Raw genomic sequence first — 15,697 nt, 5'->3', positions numbered from 1 at the left:
GGTTGAGAAATATTCATCCATTTTTAGAGTGATGGCCCCGCTGTGGTGGAGGGGCAGCAGGAAGTGGCAGTTAATGCCGTGAGCTGGGGCCTGTCTGAAGCTGGTGTCTTGGCAGCTAGGTTAAACCCAATGGAAACAACTCCAAGAGCTTGAGCTGTGCGTGTAGCAAAGAAGAGCTTTAAGGTAGTGTGTGAACTCCTTGTCTATAGATTTATGAAAGGGCAGGTCAGTTTTTTCAGTTTTGCATGGGATTATTAAAAAAAGCCTACGTGAATAGAGGGAACTAGCACCATGTTATCACTTCCTTCTGTCATGGTTGCCATTAGAAAAGCTGGTGCTATTTAAAATACAGTAAAAGACACGAGTGCAGAGCTTCCCCTTTAAGTTACTGTTTTCCTATAAGCAAGGTTTGAGTAGGAAACAGTAATTATTCCTGTTGGAACAGGACGCTGATTAGTTCTAACCTTTTTAGCTGTTCAAGATTTGTCGAGGCTGTTGAAGTGAAAGCTAAGGTGTTAAGCAGATTAAGCGATTATTACTGTTACCCAGTCAGCAGACAAAATAATCACCATAAGTAGTTTATTTCAGGGCAATAATGAGACGAGATTTTACTGCTCAGGCATTTTGTGGGCAGTTCGGTATAACACCCAAACTGAGGTGGCTGCAGCTGTCCGGTCAGTCCGTGGCCTTGTGGCAAAAGCATGCTCACATGTTCTTGTTAAGAAGAGCTGAACAGCGTGGATCTGAAAGATTCGCTTTTGTTTCCTCTTAAAAAGGAAAATAAAAAAAATCCCCGCCACTTCTGAGCTAATGTAAGGTTTCTTCTACTACCTGAGTGACAACTGAGTGGTTTAGGTGAAACTAATAGCAAAACTTGGAATTTGGTGGTGTCCCATTCTTTGAGGAGATGGCATGGATGTGAGGACAGTCCAAAGCATGCATTTTCAAGTTCTTGTTATGCTGTGTCAGTGACAGCCCATGAAAGAGGAAATGGCATGAAAAGAAAACTTGTGATTATTTGTATGAATTAAATAAAAAAGCTGAGGAAAAAACATAGCAAGCATTACCAGCCACCCTGTGAATACAGAAGGGAGTAGAACCAATAAGCTTCCATTAACTTGCTTTTCTGATTAATATCTCTTCAGAGACAAGCAGTTTAAAATAAGAAACCCAAACTTTGCATTAATTAGCTACGTGAAAAAGTTCCAGGTCTAGCGTGCGTGTGTGAGTCTTAAAGTGCTGAGTGTCTTAATGGTTTACAGGAAACGTGAGGGGGGGAAAGGGTGGGTGCGTGGTGTCATTTTCAGGAAACCCCTTCATCTTTATTCAGGTTTACACTTCAGCATTCTGATGTCTGTATGCCCACTGTATTTTTGGTGTTTGTGCGTCCTCTCTATTCCCTGTTTTTTACTGGGATGAGGATGAGTCAGAATTCTGCCCGTTGCTTTCATTTTAAATGCACCTTTGCCAACAAGGCGCAGCAGGTTCCAGTTGTCACAAGTTCCTGTTTCTTCCGAGGCCTTTTCCTATGGGATTACATGTATCTTGGAGCTGAGGGCTGGAGCTGAAGCATCGAACAGGGAAGCTCTCTGCTTCTGAGATGCCCAAACCGACATCTCGGTACCCATCAGCTTTACCCATCAGTTTTCTGCACTTTAGCCTGTGCCAGGGGCTCCTGCCCTGGGTGAAGGTGTCCCAAAAAGATAGCAGAAAACAGCAAAAAACAAAACAGGCCTCCAATAGCGGCAGGCTTAAGCTTCCTTAATTGCAAAGCTAGCAAGCCGAAAAGGGGCTGGAAAAGAAGTGATTGCAAACTGTTGCAGATCTGAGATGTGTCCAAGGATCAGAAGTGTGCGTTGGGAAACTGAGAGGATTCGTTCATTCCCCTTGACCACAAGATACTCAGGTGGAGTTATCAAAAGCAAAGGCTTCCTAGATTGAAGTGATTAAATAGTATTGGTAATCAAAGGAGAAAAAAAGCTTAAGCATGTGGAGACCGATTTGCAGCGTTCTTCCCAATAAAGAAGCTTAATACGAAAAGATTCCTGGACTGGCATTTCAGGGAGCAATGCATAAACCTCCAACAACCAGAAAGCAGGGGAGGAACCGGGGAAGAAAGGGCACAGAGCAGTGCGGATGGAAGAGGAAATACTCCTGGCCTCTCACATACCCAGAGCCAGGGTGTGGGGAGCACAAGGCCCAGGCCCTCCCACATGGTGCGAGAGTGAATTGAGTGCCAGTATGAAACATCTCCACTACTTTCTGTTAATGATTGATCCGTTGTGTTATGGGTGCCGAAGTTTACTCATGTGGTTTGACCTCTGGGATAAAGGTCTGGATATTAATTTCTGTCCAGCAGTTCTATGGGCGTTTTGGAAAAAAAAAAACATCCTTTGGTGCTACTGTCAACAGGAAAGGATGAGTTGACCTGAATTCTTGCACACATGAGCAACATATTGGTGTTACCTGCAGCACCCTCTGCTGATAATTGTAGAGCAAGTCTTTTTATCAGTCTACAATCCTGTGTTGAACTTGCACACTTCTTGCACCGGTGCTTTTCAAATCTGTTTTTAATTATGGGCCTTTATGTAACTGTGTGCAGGAAAAAAAAAATCTGCTTGGTAATAAAACACAGGATGGAAACAATAGATTGATTCAGGGTCCTCATAAGGGATCTCTTCGGTAAGACAAAAATCCCACAGGAGGAGTGTGTCCCCACACCTCTGCTGTGGGGCTTGTTGCTCTCTGCGTGACAACACGGTGCGTCCGCACCCACATAGCAGATGTTCCTGGGCCCTGCCAGTGTTGGAGGGGGATGAGCTGGACGTGCCACAGTGCTCGTTAGCTGCTTTGGCACACCCAACTCTCAGACCTGTGGCTGGAGCTTCTGTCTGCGAAATCTGCCAAAATTCTGAGTGTGCATCATTCCCTGTTTTGTAGCACAAGAAATGGAATAGAATAGTTGTTAGAAGGAACGTACCAAAGATCATTGAGTCCAACTGCGTGACTTCTCCAGAGCTAACCAAATGTTAAAGGATATTAATGAGGGCGTTGTCCAAATGCCTCTTGAATGCTGACGGTGTGAGACATCAGCCTCCGCTCCAGGAAGCCTGTTTCAGTGCTCGACCACCCTTGCTGCATAGAAATTTTCCTCGTGTCCAGTCTGACCCTCCCTGGGCACAGCTCTGTACCATTTCTGTGTATCCTGTCTGTGGTTCCCATACAGCAGACTTAACATCCATATGCAAAACTTTTTGCTTTACCTCTCTCCATTTCTCTTCTGTCTTTTCTGTGTTTCTGTGTCTGCTGCCTCGAGTCCTGTAACTTTTCTCCCCATGTGTATCTAGATAACCTTATCATCCCAAACTTATATTGTGTCTTTTGTACGCTAACCTAGTCTAGGAGTACGGGAGTATATTTTCTTGCTTTTCCCCCCTCCTTGAAGCTGAACGTGGTGTAAGCTCTCCAGCTAGGATATACCCCTCAAATAATCCCTTCCTGGCCAGAGCTCACTTAGCAGTATTTGCCTTCCTTGCTTCTGTCTGTGATGGTAGGACAGAAGGGCTAGTACCTGCTCAAGGCTCACTTGCAGGGGAAGCTCTTTTAATGGTTATTGATGTGTAACTTTTTTTGGAGTTTAGAAGCTCTATATCTTCTACGCATTGTCCTCTTGTCCTGCATACCTCCTTGTCTTTCAAATGCTCTGAAGCCCCTCATGTGAGGACCCGTATCCCCAGAGATACTTGGGGCAGCCGTGATACTGCAGACAGCGTAACGTAGCTTTCGTCTGCGGGCACTCTGCTGCAGGACCCAGGTATTAAATGGGCATCGACTGTGCAACTCCTGCTCTCCTCACTGCCACACGCTGTTCTTCTGGTTGTCTCAAAGCTGTGTGCCCTCCAAGTCAGTCTGGCACTCTCCATAAGTACTAACTCCGCTCTGGCTGATGAGCACAGGTCACCCTGCCTTTGTGCTGTCTGTGTTCAGAAACGTGCTGTTGTTTACCAGAAGAGAGGTGGGGAAAAAAAATGTAATTCAAGGGGAGAATGAGGAAAAAGCTGCTTCTGATCTATACAGTTCATTTTCATTAACATCTGTTTTTGGTTTTCCTCTGTGCTTTTCTGATAGGTGTAAATGCAGCCGGAGGGACAGCGCTGAAGGTGGCGTGTGTGTCAGCTGCAGTGTCTGATGAATCTGTTGCTGGAGATAGCGGCGTGTACGAAGCATCTGTGCAAAGGTAGACATCAGATCTTTCTCTAGGAAGAAGCTAATGATTCGGCTGGAACAACGCTGCTTGGATTGGTTTTTTGTGATTAGATGACTAAGATTCCCGACCTCAGCCTCTGTAATATTTCTGAAAAAAGCAATACTGTAAGCAGGTTGCTTACTGGATTACAAACGTGACTTGCGTATCCCATTGCTGGAAACAAAGTTTTCGCTTCTCTCTTCATGGAGAACTGCTTGAACAGCTCATCAGTTTCTGAAACCACTGGTGAGCTGCGACAGCAGAGAGCCATCCGGCAGGTGTAATGCTCCCCTCTCACCAGCCAGCCCTACTGGTGGCAGTGACAGCCCTCAGCCTGAAAGGCCTTTGATATGCCGTGGAGGAATACAGAAGCACCTTATATAGCTATCTGAGCTGCGATGCAGTTTCTGGGTGTTTTGAGTTCAGTACGTGACTTGTGCAGATATTTATCTCTTAGTACCTACCTTAAGAATGATATGTGCACTACTGCTTCTTTTGGGGTTCTGGACTTAGTGCTTGCTAAAGCTATCTGGTGGGGTTTGACAAAAAGTACACTGAAAGATATTGTTCTTTTTTATACCTGTTTTGATTCTACCTACGATGACTTTTTTTACTGTTTTTATTGACAGAGGTATATGATACGGGGCTTTTTTTTCCTGTATGTGACTGTAGATGTGAAAAATAGCTGATCTCTACTCCCATCCATTTTACTAATGAATTCTCCAGAGAGATGAGTAATCAATGTTCACAGGACCATTCCCTTGTGGAATGCTTTGTAAATTAGACCTTGTAGTTTCAAGTCAAACAATCACTCAGGGAGATATCTTAGGGCAGTTGTGCCCTCTCGATGGGGCAGGAAGCTCTGTGGCAAGGGGAGGGAGGGAAGGAGAGAGAATGGGGGTGGAAGCAGAGAATGCATCCCACGCGAATTTATGTCTTACTTAACGTTCGGGTTGTTGACTTGGCAACCTTTGTAATGGCTGTAGTATTGTTTTGATTCCTATAAGAAATAGCGAGGGTAGGATGAACAATACAGTTGTCCTCTGTAGAGGAAATGTAGAAGGTTGCCAAGCAATATGGGAGACGCTTTGATGCTAATCCTGTCTTAATATGCTACAGGGTAGTCTCTCAACTAGTTAAATGGGGAATATAGCTGTTGGGACTTAGAGCGCGTAAGTTTGGAGGAGGAACTGGGAGGAAAAACTATGCAGGTGGCTACTTTAAAGAATACTTATCAAGGTACTCTGTTATTTTTAATGTTCTCAGAGAAGTTTGATTTGTTAAAGAAACAAAGGAATGACTTTAATCAAACTTGAGAATGTTTGCTGTCGTGGTGCAGGACAGGATTTTAACTGTTAAGTCTTATTTCTGTTGTTGGGCAGTCAGCTGTCTTTAATAAAATCCTGTCAAGGGAACCCTTTAATAGCCCTCCCTGCTTTCTCTTTGCACAGCTTGTCATGGGGCTTTCTTGGCAGCGAAAGGGGAAGGCATATGACTTTCTGCTGATAAGGACTGCAATACATAATACATACCTCTAAGGGTGACTGAACTTCTTTAATTGGGCTTTCTTCTAGATGCTAGTTTTACAAAGTCTATACGCTCAACTCCTGAATGGAAGGCAAAAGATTTTTCTATTGCTTGCCTGGTAGCACCTTCCATAAGAGGGAAGTTAAGCCCTTAATTGTCTTTGATTTCTCTCAGACCGTGTGCATCAGAAGTGATGGTGTTTGACAATGATGATACAGAAGCAGTTAGGACAGCTAAAGTGCAAATTGCAATGAGGTAAGCATAATGTATTTTTATTGGATTTTCCTTCCTACAGAAAGAATATTCAAGGTTATGCTTTGTTCTGTTTACTTACCGTATTTACCTTATCCCACTGGTATTAACAAACACTCTCTTTATACTGTCATTGACAACTGCGCTCATCTCTGTGAGATCCTTGGCCCAGTTGCCTTCTTTCATGTCAGTAGAAATCAATTGGCGATAGTGGTATGACAGTACAAAGTAGCATTTGGAGCACTGACGTTGCTGGACCGAAGGAAGCATTGCGGTTCCCTCTGTCTCCTTCAGCGTGCAGTTTTGTGGGGGCAAAAGCTGATGAGGGTAAGCGGTAATCATTGGCCACGCTTGAATCCCACAAGAAGCAGGTAAGGCACAGGAGGGTAGGCACAGAGGTGTTGTCCTTAAATGGTTCAGTAGAAGGTGACATATTAATGGAGGAAATAAAAGAAGCGTAAAATTACCATGTCGTGGCCATCAACAGTGAAACAACGGTTAGCCATACTGTCTTTGCGATACTTGCATCAAGTATTTCTGCATGCAACTTTTTTGTGTGTTAGATTGATTATAGAAGGCCTTTCGAAAGGTTTTAGTTCAATACAGCAATTAAGTAGATCCCCAAAAAATCAGTGTGGTAACAAATCTATAGTCTATTGTATCTACGAATTCTAAAGTGATGCTGCACATTCTTTTAGCAAAATTTCATGTAACGTGAAACTGATACAGTTATAAACTACGGGCAGGCCGTGCTCCCATTACGGTTTTGTCTTAAGTGCGTAATGCTTTTTCCAATACTGTTGAAACAAGTGGAATGCTCATTCGTGGCATCTGTGACAGACTTTTCTCTAATGGGTTTTTTGTGTCTTTTCAATTCAGATACGATGAGAAAAATAAGCAATTTGCAATACTGGTTATCCAGCTGAGTAATGTTCAAGCACTGCTGTTACAACAGGACCAAAAAGTGTAAGTGGGTGAAACGAACACACTTGATGTACTTGTATTTTCAGGAGGAGCTAAACAGATGTTGATTCGTTGCTCACACTTTTAAAATATGTATGTGTATATGTATATAAATAATACATACAATTCAAAAGAATGTACCCCTTTTGAAATGCTTTTAAGTTTCATAACGTCACATCCTTTATGAGGCCCGTACTCAAACTGGAACGAGATGCAGCTTTCTCCTCAAAGGTCTGTATTAACAAGAGCAAACTTTGCTGGGATTAACACCAGCCACCAAGATTCTTAACTGTAGCAGCACCCACAGCAACTGTGTCAAGTGAAGAGAGGGCTGTCATTCTATTGCAGAACTCATCTTGGAAACGTGCACAGATGTATCCATGTGTAGGGAAATGCACAGGCTCTGCTAGACTCATTCGAGGTGTAACTTTTGAATTCAGCTGTATAGCGAGTAAACTGACATAAGCTCGTTTGATTTTTGCGCTGCTGTTTCTATTAAAGGGTCGTTGTTAGTATTTCACATAAGTTTAAACTTAGTCACATAAGTTTCTGTTTAGTGATAGACTATGCAGATGTAAACCACTGTGCGAAACAATCCCGTGATCTTCCATCACAAGATTCAGAGAGATGAAATCTACAGCAGCTCACACCACCTTGTCTCTGATTTTGTGATGAGATGTTCCTTTTTCCTCGGTTTACTAATACTCCAAAGAGCAGGATAGGACAGTCACGTTCACCGTGCTTAGGAAGAATTTTGCTTACAGATTTAGGGAGCTCTTGCAATGGAGGTGACTGCAGACTTGTTCAGCAGTACTGACCGCAGCATGTTTTTTGCAATAGGAACATTCGCGTGGCAGTCCTGCCCTGTTTGGAAAGCACAAGCTGCTTGTTTCGCACAAGACCGGTGGAAGTTTCAGACAATCTCATGTACAATGAAGTATTTTGGGTTTCTATCTCTTACCCAGCTTTACGCCAGAAGACTTTAAGAGTTGATGTTTGCACTGTAGATAAATCTCGCCTTGAAGAATGTTTGGTTAGTATTCATCTATTTCAATCCATTTTCTGTGTTGATTTTTCCTTTCTAAATCGAACAAACTTTTAAACTTTGAATTGTGGCATCTTCTCAGAGTCTTGTTTTTTATAATCCTGAGCTTCGCTATTAAAAATCACGTAACTGTTGTTTTGGGTGCTTGTCATCCCCTAGACACATAGCCCCTTCTTGTTCGACCAGCCTTTTTTTCAGTGCTAACCAGATAACTTGATTTAAACGCCACTGTTTCTGGAGTAATGTACTCTAGAACGCGAGTCGAGTGTGTCGAACTGGGATATAAGCAATAGTTAAGTAACAGAATTTCTTTTCTCCCGCAAGTGTTCTGTAACGTCGTCTTAGGTTGAAGGAAGTACATGTTTTATGATGCTTCTGCGTTTCTTCCTTCACCTGCTTTGCAAAGCAAGTCCGGGTTGAGGGAAAGATCTGTTTTCCAAATAGAGGTCTCCTCTCTGGCAGCACGTAATGTCTTACTGTACTTGAGCTCCTGATGGGACCGCATTAACTCGCGTGACGTGCGCTCAGCATGCAGTCTGCTGAACTGTGCTTGTGAAATGGAGTCTGCTCAGACACCGATTAAACAAACTGCAGAACAGCTTTATTTTGGTTGTAAATATGTGTATTAAATGTGAGGTGGGGAAAAGGGAAGGCAGATGAAGTACGGAATCTACAGAACTATAACATCACAGTCTGAAAGAGTGATATTTTTTGTCAACCTTGCAGGTCTCTTGTAAGGAGTCTTCTCCTGTTCCTTTTTGTTTTGAAGCTGTGGCTGTAAGTTATCCTAGCTGCAGCAAGATTGTTAGTACTTGTGCACGGGACCTTTAGTAAGGCACTTGATATTTGGATTGGAAGTCTTAACCAATGTTAAAATCATTAAGCATAAAGCATTGCTAGTGCAATTCCTCACATGCTGTTGAAATGATGGGGATAAACGGGGCAAGTTTTCTTTCTGGTGAACTTGCCAAACTCGGGTAGTCCTGACTTTTTGCTTTCCTCTTACTGGTATAGTACTAGTGCATTTCAGTATTTTACTAAAACTATTTTTCCCTCTGAATAGGGTGGAGCACAAATTAGCCTTGCTGACATATGTAGATCTGGAGAGAGATCAACTCGTTGGTATAACCTCCTTAGTTCCAAGTATCTGCAGAAGCAAAACAGAAAAAGTAAACAAGGAAACGTTCATTCTGAAATACCCTGCACTGATAAAACAGTAAGAACTCCTTAAATCAAAGAAATCTCTTACAAACCCTCTCAATAGTACTGTTGGGGTGGCTGAAGGAAGGCCTTTTACAATAGACGAGAAATAAAGTCTGGCGTGTTTATGTTTAGAACAGAGAACGTTACTAAATGCAGCAAAATAGTAGAGCGATTACAGATGTGCTGTTGTCCCAGGCAGGCTGCTTACTGAAATCTGCACCTTGTGGAGCACGAGGACTACGGTATGCGGTCTGATGTAAGCAATGTGTCAGCTTTTGCCTTTCTTCTCACTAGACGGATTACCTTGCTGCAATAAACTCGCTGAACAAGTAAAAATACACACTTAACCTTTCTGTGTGCGTGGCATGCAGCATGAACGTAATACGCTCAGTCTGGTAGTTGCACACATGCTGTGCAGATAGCAAAACTGGCGAAAGCTGGACCAGGTATACTTAGTGGTTCTGACTGTACGCTGACGTGTAATGAGCTGCTTGAGCAATGTGGATGTAGCGATTACAACTTTCTCCTGCTACCAGAAGAAAGCTGGCAGGGCTGTTCTGACCAAATGTTGGGCGTGTTGCTGTCAGAGTAGTACCTTTAAAAGAAACCTCTTGCTCTCCTCAGGACTCCGTATCAGCACTCTTAGAGCAGACGGCTGTTGAACTGGAAGCTGTGGAGAAGAAACTGGAGAAAAGCAGAACCGCTTTAACTAGTGGAGAGGGCTGGTAGGTAGCAGCGTTCTACTGTCTCATTCTCATGGGATTATCAGAGCGTTGGGGGATTCAAGACTAAAAATTGACGTGCAGAGAAAAAAAAGCAGGTGATACCAAGCTGTGGAAAGCTGCTTCCATCTTGCAGTGAATTTTGTATTTCTTCTGTTACGGAGGTAGTGCTTGGGAAATTAGAACAAAGCTCAAAGCTTAAAAATAGATATGATAGCACCGTGTTCGTTCTTTGATAGAATGTACTGTGAACCTCTGAAAGCTCCGCTGCATGGTGGATGGTTTTGCTTCAGTATTAGTTTTGGTGGTTGCTTACACTGTTCAGCTTCAAGTTCTATTAACGGAGCCTTGCGTTTGAAATAAAAATGCAAGCCAGACCAACGGACTTGATTGAGAAGCAGAGAGTTCAAGGGAGCTGAAAAGATGTTTAAAGAAGTGTTTCCATAATCTCCAGTATCACTTCTTAAACTAAGATTAGTTGTATCCCAAGAAACGTACTCATCTTAAGCTCAGACTACGTGGCTGAACCCTGAACTTTCTCCATTTGTAGCAAAATCAGTGTGAATGGAAGGTTCTGGTTGCCAATGGTCATCCTCTACTGCAGCTTCACTGTAGTTTTCCTTATTCTCTTGTATATAAAACTTCACGTGTGTAATCTCGGTTGCTACAGAACCACTGGCAACAGGTGCAACGGACTGCCGTAGGGATGAGTTTCTGTTCAGCAGCTTACGGGAAGTAACCTCCTTCTGGAATACCTGAATATTGTACAAAATAGGCCAGTTCAATAACAGAAGCTGTTCTTAACAGGCAAGATGAAGAGGTTGCTGAGCAGGAAGAACTGGATGAGATCAGTGAAAATGAAGCAGAAGAGGAAGAAGAATTCTGTGCTGGAAAACTGCTGTGGGAAACAGAAGAAAGTCTGAATTCCCATCCTCACGTGGATATGGCAGTAAAGGTAAAGCTTGAGTTAAACTTCCTGTTGTTTAATGCAGTGTTCTGAGCGGCCCCGTTTGATTGCACCATCCAAAAATTTGAGGATGAAATCTTTCTTTGCCTTTCTCTTAAGTGCTCACATGTGCAGTGTTGACGCTTCACTCTAGTTTTAAAATGTCAAAAGGAATAAACCCTAGGGGGAAAAAAAGCCTCGGTGAGGCAATGATTGAGAACTGATTAGGAACACTGAAGACACAGACCTCTGCACCTCTGCAGTAAGGAGGTATCTGTACTTGATTTTTATTCTGTTTAAGGCCAAATCTCAAATTACATTGGGAAACTGACTCTTTCAGCAGGTATGAGTTCGTGTGGTTAGCTTGATTGCGCAGACTTTCTCTTGCCAAAAACTCTCATGGATTGGTATTGAAAATAATCATTTTCATATTTCACCTGGCAGCGACCTGATTTACTTACACAACCGCAAGGCATTGCTGGTGCGAGTGGTCTGTGTCTGCACCAGATGTTTCCTTTGAAGAGTAAAGTGTAATGCTACCCCAGAGTCCTTTATGCTGAACCAATATTGTCTATCCTGTGATACTGTATGTAAGGCTGCGTATTTTTTTAGCTGTGCTTTTTTCTTCTTTCTAACAAAAGATTTTCTGACTTCTAGGTACTGAAAAAAATTGTTGTTTTTATTAGAATATTTTCTGTTGTCTGATGTCAACATTTTACTATTTCTTTCTGTTCGTCTCCTGCTAAGGGAGTCTTCTTTTATTTAAGGCTTCAGTTTAAAGGGAGAAATTGCTGCTTAGTTGACTGGGTTGCTGTTGAGCTGAGCAGAGCTGCAGCAGTTTTTGAAAGCTCATAATTGATTTTTAAATGCTTATCGAACTGAAATATTAAATAACTGCATGACCACTTTTTCCCGTGGTTAATAAGCATTTTCACGCCTTCTTTTGTTATTCATGGAAACTGTTTTCATTAATATGTGGCTGTGGCTTTGACCTTATATAATTCTGAGTGTTACTACATTCTCACAAGCATAATTAACGTGCTCTAGATCTGCTCTCTATGCAGATGTACGTACAGCTATTTATATCTGTATTTGCTGTAGATGCACAAAAGGCAAAAGAGCGGTCTTCAAAATTGTAACTCGCTTTCTGTATGCAAAATTGCTGGTTCACACTGATGTACTGGATCCAGCAGGCAAAGCTCATTGGACTCGATTGTGTTGCGCAGCAATCAATGGACACGGAGCCCTTAGGGAGCAATACAGTTAATGTAGCAGCTGCTGAGTTCAGAGTGAAGCGTCAGAACACCCTGTATGAAAAGGGCTAAAGAGTCTCTGGTTTTAAGCGCGATGCCTCTGGCCTGAAAGCAGAGATCTGTCACAGGTGGCTGCCAGACAGCTCAGGGTATGTCACTGGTAAGATGGCAAGCTGGCGTTTTACACCGCAGTATCTGTCTTTCAGGTGGATAAAGAGACAAACACAGAGAGCCTTGCACAATCTGCTGCTGTAGTTCGTCCAAAAGACAAAAGGCCAGCAAATCCACCACAAACTCAGTTCGTCAGGGGTAGCACCATCATCCGCTCCAAAACGTTTTCACCGGGACCACAAAGTCAGTATGTGTGTCGGGTAAGGAAAATGCAGTCCTGGATCTATAAAATACTGCTTTTCATTAATGAGAGAATGATACCAGTGTTTGCGTAGTCTCAGTTTCTTACCGAGTCCTGACGCTGCTTTCTTCTCTTCCCCTTTGACTTCAGCAGTTTCAGTCTTTTTGGGGGGCAGCGTCTGCTGCAGTCTTTACGAAACCTGAAAGTTCTGCTTACATCACAGCTTACACTGTGATGTTGCCGCTAATGTGAGTACGTACTCGTATGTTTGATGGCAGATGTTTTTTCACTTCCATTTTTCAGCTGAATCGCAGCGACAGTGACAGTTCAACGCTATCCAAAAAAACCCCCTTTGTCCGAAACGCAATGGAGAGACGAAGCGTCAGAGTGAAACGGGTAAAAGCATCACTGCTTACTTTTTGTCTTGTACAGACGTGTAGGAAAAGAAATGAAAACTGTTTAAAAGGGAGAATGTTTTGTAAACACAAATCAGTTGCCGAGTGTTTTCATTCGGAAACTTTTCTTTGCATGTGAGATAACTTTTCTTAAGGATAATTTACTTGAAATGCCAGAATGTGACAGGATTGATTAACTTCAGAGCTTGCTTAGAGAAATCATTTTAGAAGAATTGTTCCTGATATCTTCCATCGTATTAGAGTTGAGTAGCAAAAATTTTTCTGCCATGTTGTTGTAATAGCGTTTAGTGCTTGCACTGTGGTGAGCTGGGGGAGAAGGTGAAAAGAATGCAGCTTCAGATGCTCAGGACAGATTTTTTTTTTATTTTTTTTTTAACTAAGAAGTGTTGCAAGAACAAGAATGGATCACATAAAATTATTGGGTCTTCAGTGAGCTCTGGGCAGTTCTCACTCTTGTCCATAATTTTTTTTTCAGCCTTCAATTAAGTCTGTTGGTACAGAGCGCCTGATTCGCACTTCACTAGACCTGGAGCTGGACCTGCAGGCTTCAAAAACCTGGCACGATCGGCTAGTTCAGGAGATCTCTGTGCTGAGAGAACTGAAGGAACAGTTAGAACAAGCTCAGAGTCAGGGTGAGAAAGAGTTACCGCAGTGGGTGAAGGATGATGAGAGATTTCGACTGCTGCTGAGGCTAGTAGAAAAACGAGTAAGTAATACCTGCCTTTGGATTTTATTTATTTGAGAAGTGCGATTTGAGAAATGGGATTTCAGACAACCTGGAAATTAAACCTTAGCACTGCGGTCGCTCGTGTCTTGTACTTACAATTCCATCAAGCAAGCTATCGATGATGGAAGTTGCTGTTCTCAGATTCCGTTTACAGACTGCAGAGTCTGTGTCTGCCTGCCTGCAAATACAAAGGTTAGGAGGATAGCATCTAAATCTGCCTCTCCTGAGAGAAATAATGGCTCGATAAAACTTGTGCGTGATGATCATGAGCTTAAGATGATGATCATTCCTAGTTAGTGTTTGTCTAGCATGGATGTATGAACTCCCCTGAGCTGAGTCCTCCCCTAGCCTCGTCGGAGTTTGTCCTGCCTCTTTAGCTTCCTTGTGGCATTCTGTTACTCCTGAACCTGTGCAGCACAGGGGTTTCCTGTCTTAGTTCAGGTGCAAGTACGGAAAGTCACGAATCCCATCTGTTCTCTAAAGTTCAGCCTCCCAAGCTACAGGTGGTGCAACGGTTAGCACTTAACCTTACTCGATCTGCAAGTTCCTTTCCCTAGTACGTAGGGCTGATTCTCCGCTTTCCTAGTTTATCGCAGCACCTCTGGCAGAAATATTTTAAGTTCTGATGGCACAGCATGTGGTTGATTTAATAAATAAATAAATAAAAGCCCTCTGGGATAGAGCTTGGAAAACAATTACCATGTTCTTGCATAAGCTGAAAGAATCGTGATAGAATCGTGATGCAAAGAAGACATAGATGATAGCCACAATTCTTGGCGAGGGGCTTGAAGACGACCTTACAAAAAGCTCTCCCGGTTACAGTGGTTATTGACAAACTTTTAATTTATATTCTGTGGCCTCTGCTTCCAGCGTTAGCAGTTTTCTCAGGCCCTTCAGACCTGCAGGTGAAACTGCTGTATTTACAGATTTATTCAAATGGAGCAATTTCTCCCGGAAACACAAACAGCTTTCTTGTTTTGTTAGGTGGAAAAAACAGAACACAAGTGTGAGCTCAAAGCTGATAAAATGATGAGAGCTGCTGCCAAGGACGTTCACCGGCTCCGAGGGCAAAGTCGGAAGGAGCCTTTGGAAGTGCAGTCATTCAGGTAATTATGGATCGTTTGGTGAAGCGGGTGAGAACTGACTACCTTTTTTGTGGATGATTAATGTACTGATACGGCTACTTTTTGTAGTAGCAGTTAACTGTTCCGCTAAACAAATTCAATTTTCAAATCCAATTGAAAGTCAGAAGTAACTGCAGCACTGCAAGTGATTGCAAAGCAGCTAGAAACAGTCCTAATCATTCCCCGCCTGGCACCAAACATGCAAATCGTTATTTTAATGCAGAAGCAGTCCTTTGCTTCCTTAAGTAACGTTGCTCATCCTGCCGATGATGATCCTTTCTGAACTGGTCTTTTTTTTTTTTTTAATTAGATCAATCGTGGGCTTAGCTGCAGGATCTGTGATGTGTGCGTAAAAGGTGTAGCTCGAGAGAGGGTGTGCTGCTGTTCCTGGTGGTGGCAGATGGTGGGATACGTGTTAATGTAGATGATGCACATTTCTGGCGAGAGCTCTATTGCACTAACAGCTGATCATCTTCTTCTAGAGAGAAAATGGCATTTTTCACACGGCCCAGGATCAACATTCCAACACTCTCTGCGGATGACGTGTGATCACCATAAAGTATTTGCTTTTGGGACACTTCTACAACTGCAGTTTGTCTGTTTGTTTTGAAGTTATTTATGTGGTATATGAAGGTACCGAGGCCTTTTTACGTTAGAGCTTCTGTCAGCGCGTGGATGTTTTAAGGACTTCAGGTTGACGTATATCATCACAAAAACCAGCATTAAATGACAAGATTGTATAGTTTGTATATTTAGGAACGTATTTTTGGGAAATAGAATTTTAAATAAGAACAAAAGCAGCATCCGGTGCTGTTATTCTTAAATAACGCCGTGTAAACCTTTTGTACAGCTCAGCCTTTTAGCAGCCTGACGGCAATCGGCGGCGGTGGAGGAACGGTGCGGCAGCAGCTGCCTGTCTGC

At 42.8% G+C, this 15,697-nt stretch overlaps 1 protein-coding gene across 1 annotated transcript in view; it reads left to right on the top strand.

Annotated features, from left to right (window-relative positions):
- WWC1 (WW and C2 domain containing 1) overlaps positions 1-15,692 on the top strand; it is a 63,213-nt gene extending 47,521 nt beyond the window's left edge. Inside the window, exons 12-23 of the mRNA XM_031555649.1 lie at positions 4,129-4,237; positions 5,948-6,028; positions 6,905-6,991; positions 7,829-8,021; positions 9,097-9,249; positions 9,861-9,961; positions 10,766-10,913; positions 12,364-12,528; positions 12,813-12,905; positions 13,401-13,631; positions 14,637-14,758; positions 15,259-15,692. Coding sequence (XP_031411509.1) covers positions 4,129-4,237; positions 5,948-6,028; positions 6,905-6,991; positions 7,829-8,021; positions 9,097-9,249; positions 9,861-9,961; positions 10,766-10,913; positions 12,364-12,528; positions 12,813-12,905; positions 13,401-13,631; positions 14,637-14,758; positions 15,259-15,325 — 1,550 coding nt within the window. The 3' untranslated portion in view covers positions 15,326-15,692. The remainder of the gene's footprint in view (positions 1-4,128; positions 4,238-5,947; positions 6,029-6,904; positions 6,992-7,828; positions 8,022-9,096; positions 9,250-9,860; positions 9,962-10,765; positions 10,914-12,363; positions 12,529-12,812; positions 12,906-13,400; positions 13,632-14,636; positions 14,759-15,258) is intronic.
- Positions 15,693-15,697: the final 5 nt, after the last annotated feature.

Source organism: Meleagris gallopavo, chromosome 15 (genome assembly GCF_000146605.3).
Source record: "Meleagris gallopavo isolate NT-WF06-2002-E0010 breed Aviagen turkey brand Nicholas breeding stock chromosome 15, Turkey_5.1, whole genome shotgun sequence".
In the NCBI taxonomy this organism is placed as follows: domain Eukaryota; kingdom Metazoa; phylum Chordata; class Aves; order Galliformes; family Phasianidae; genus Meleagris; species Meleagris gallopavo.
The sequence above is the reverse complement of the archived record's forward strand: the minus strand, read 5'-3'. Positions and strand labels throughout refer to the sequence as shown.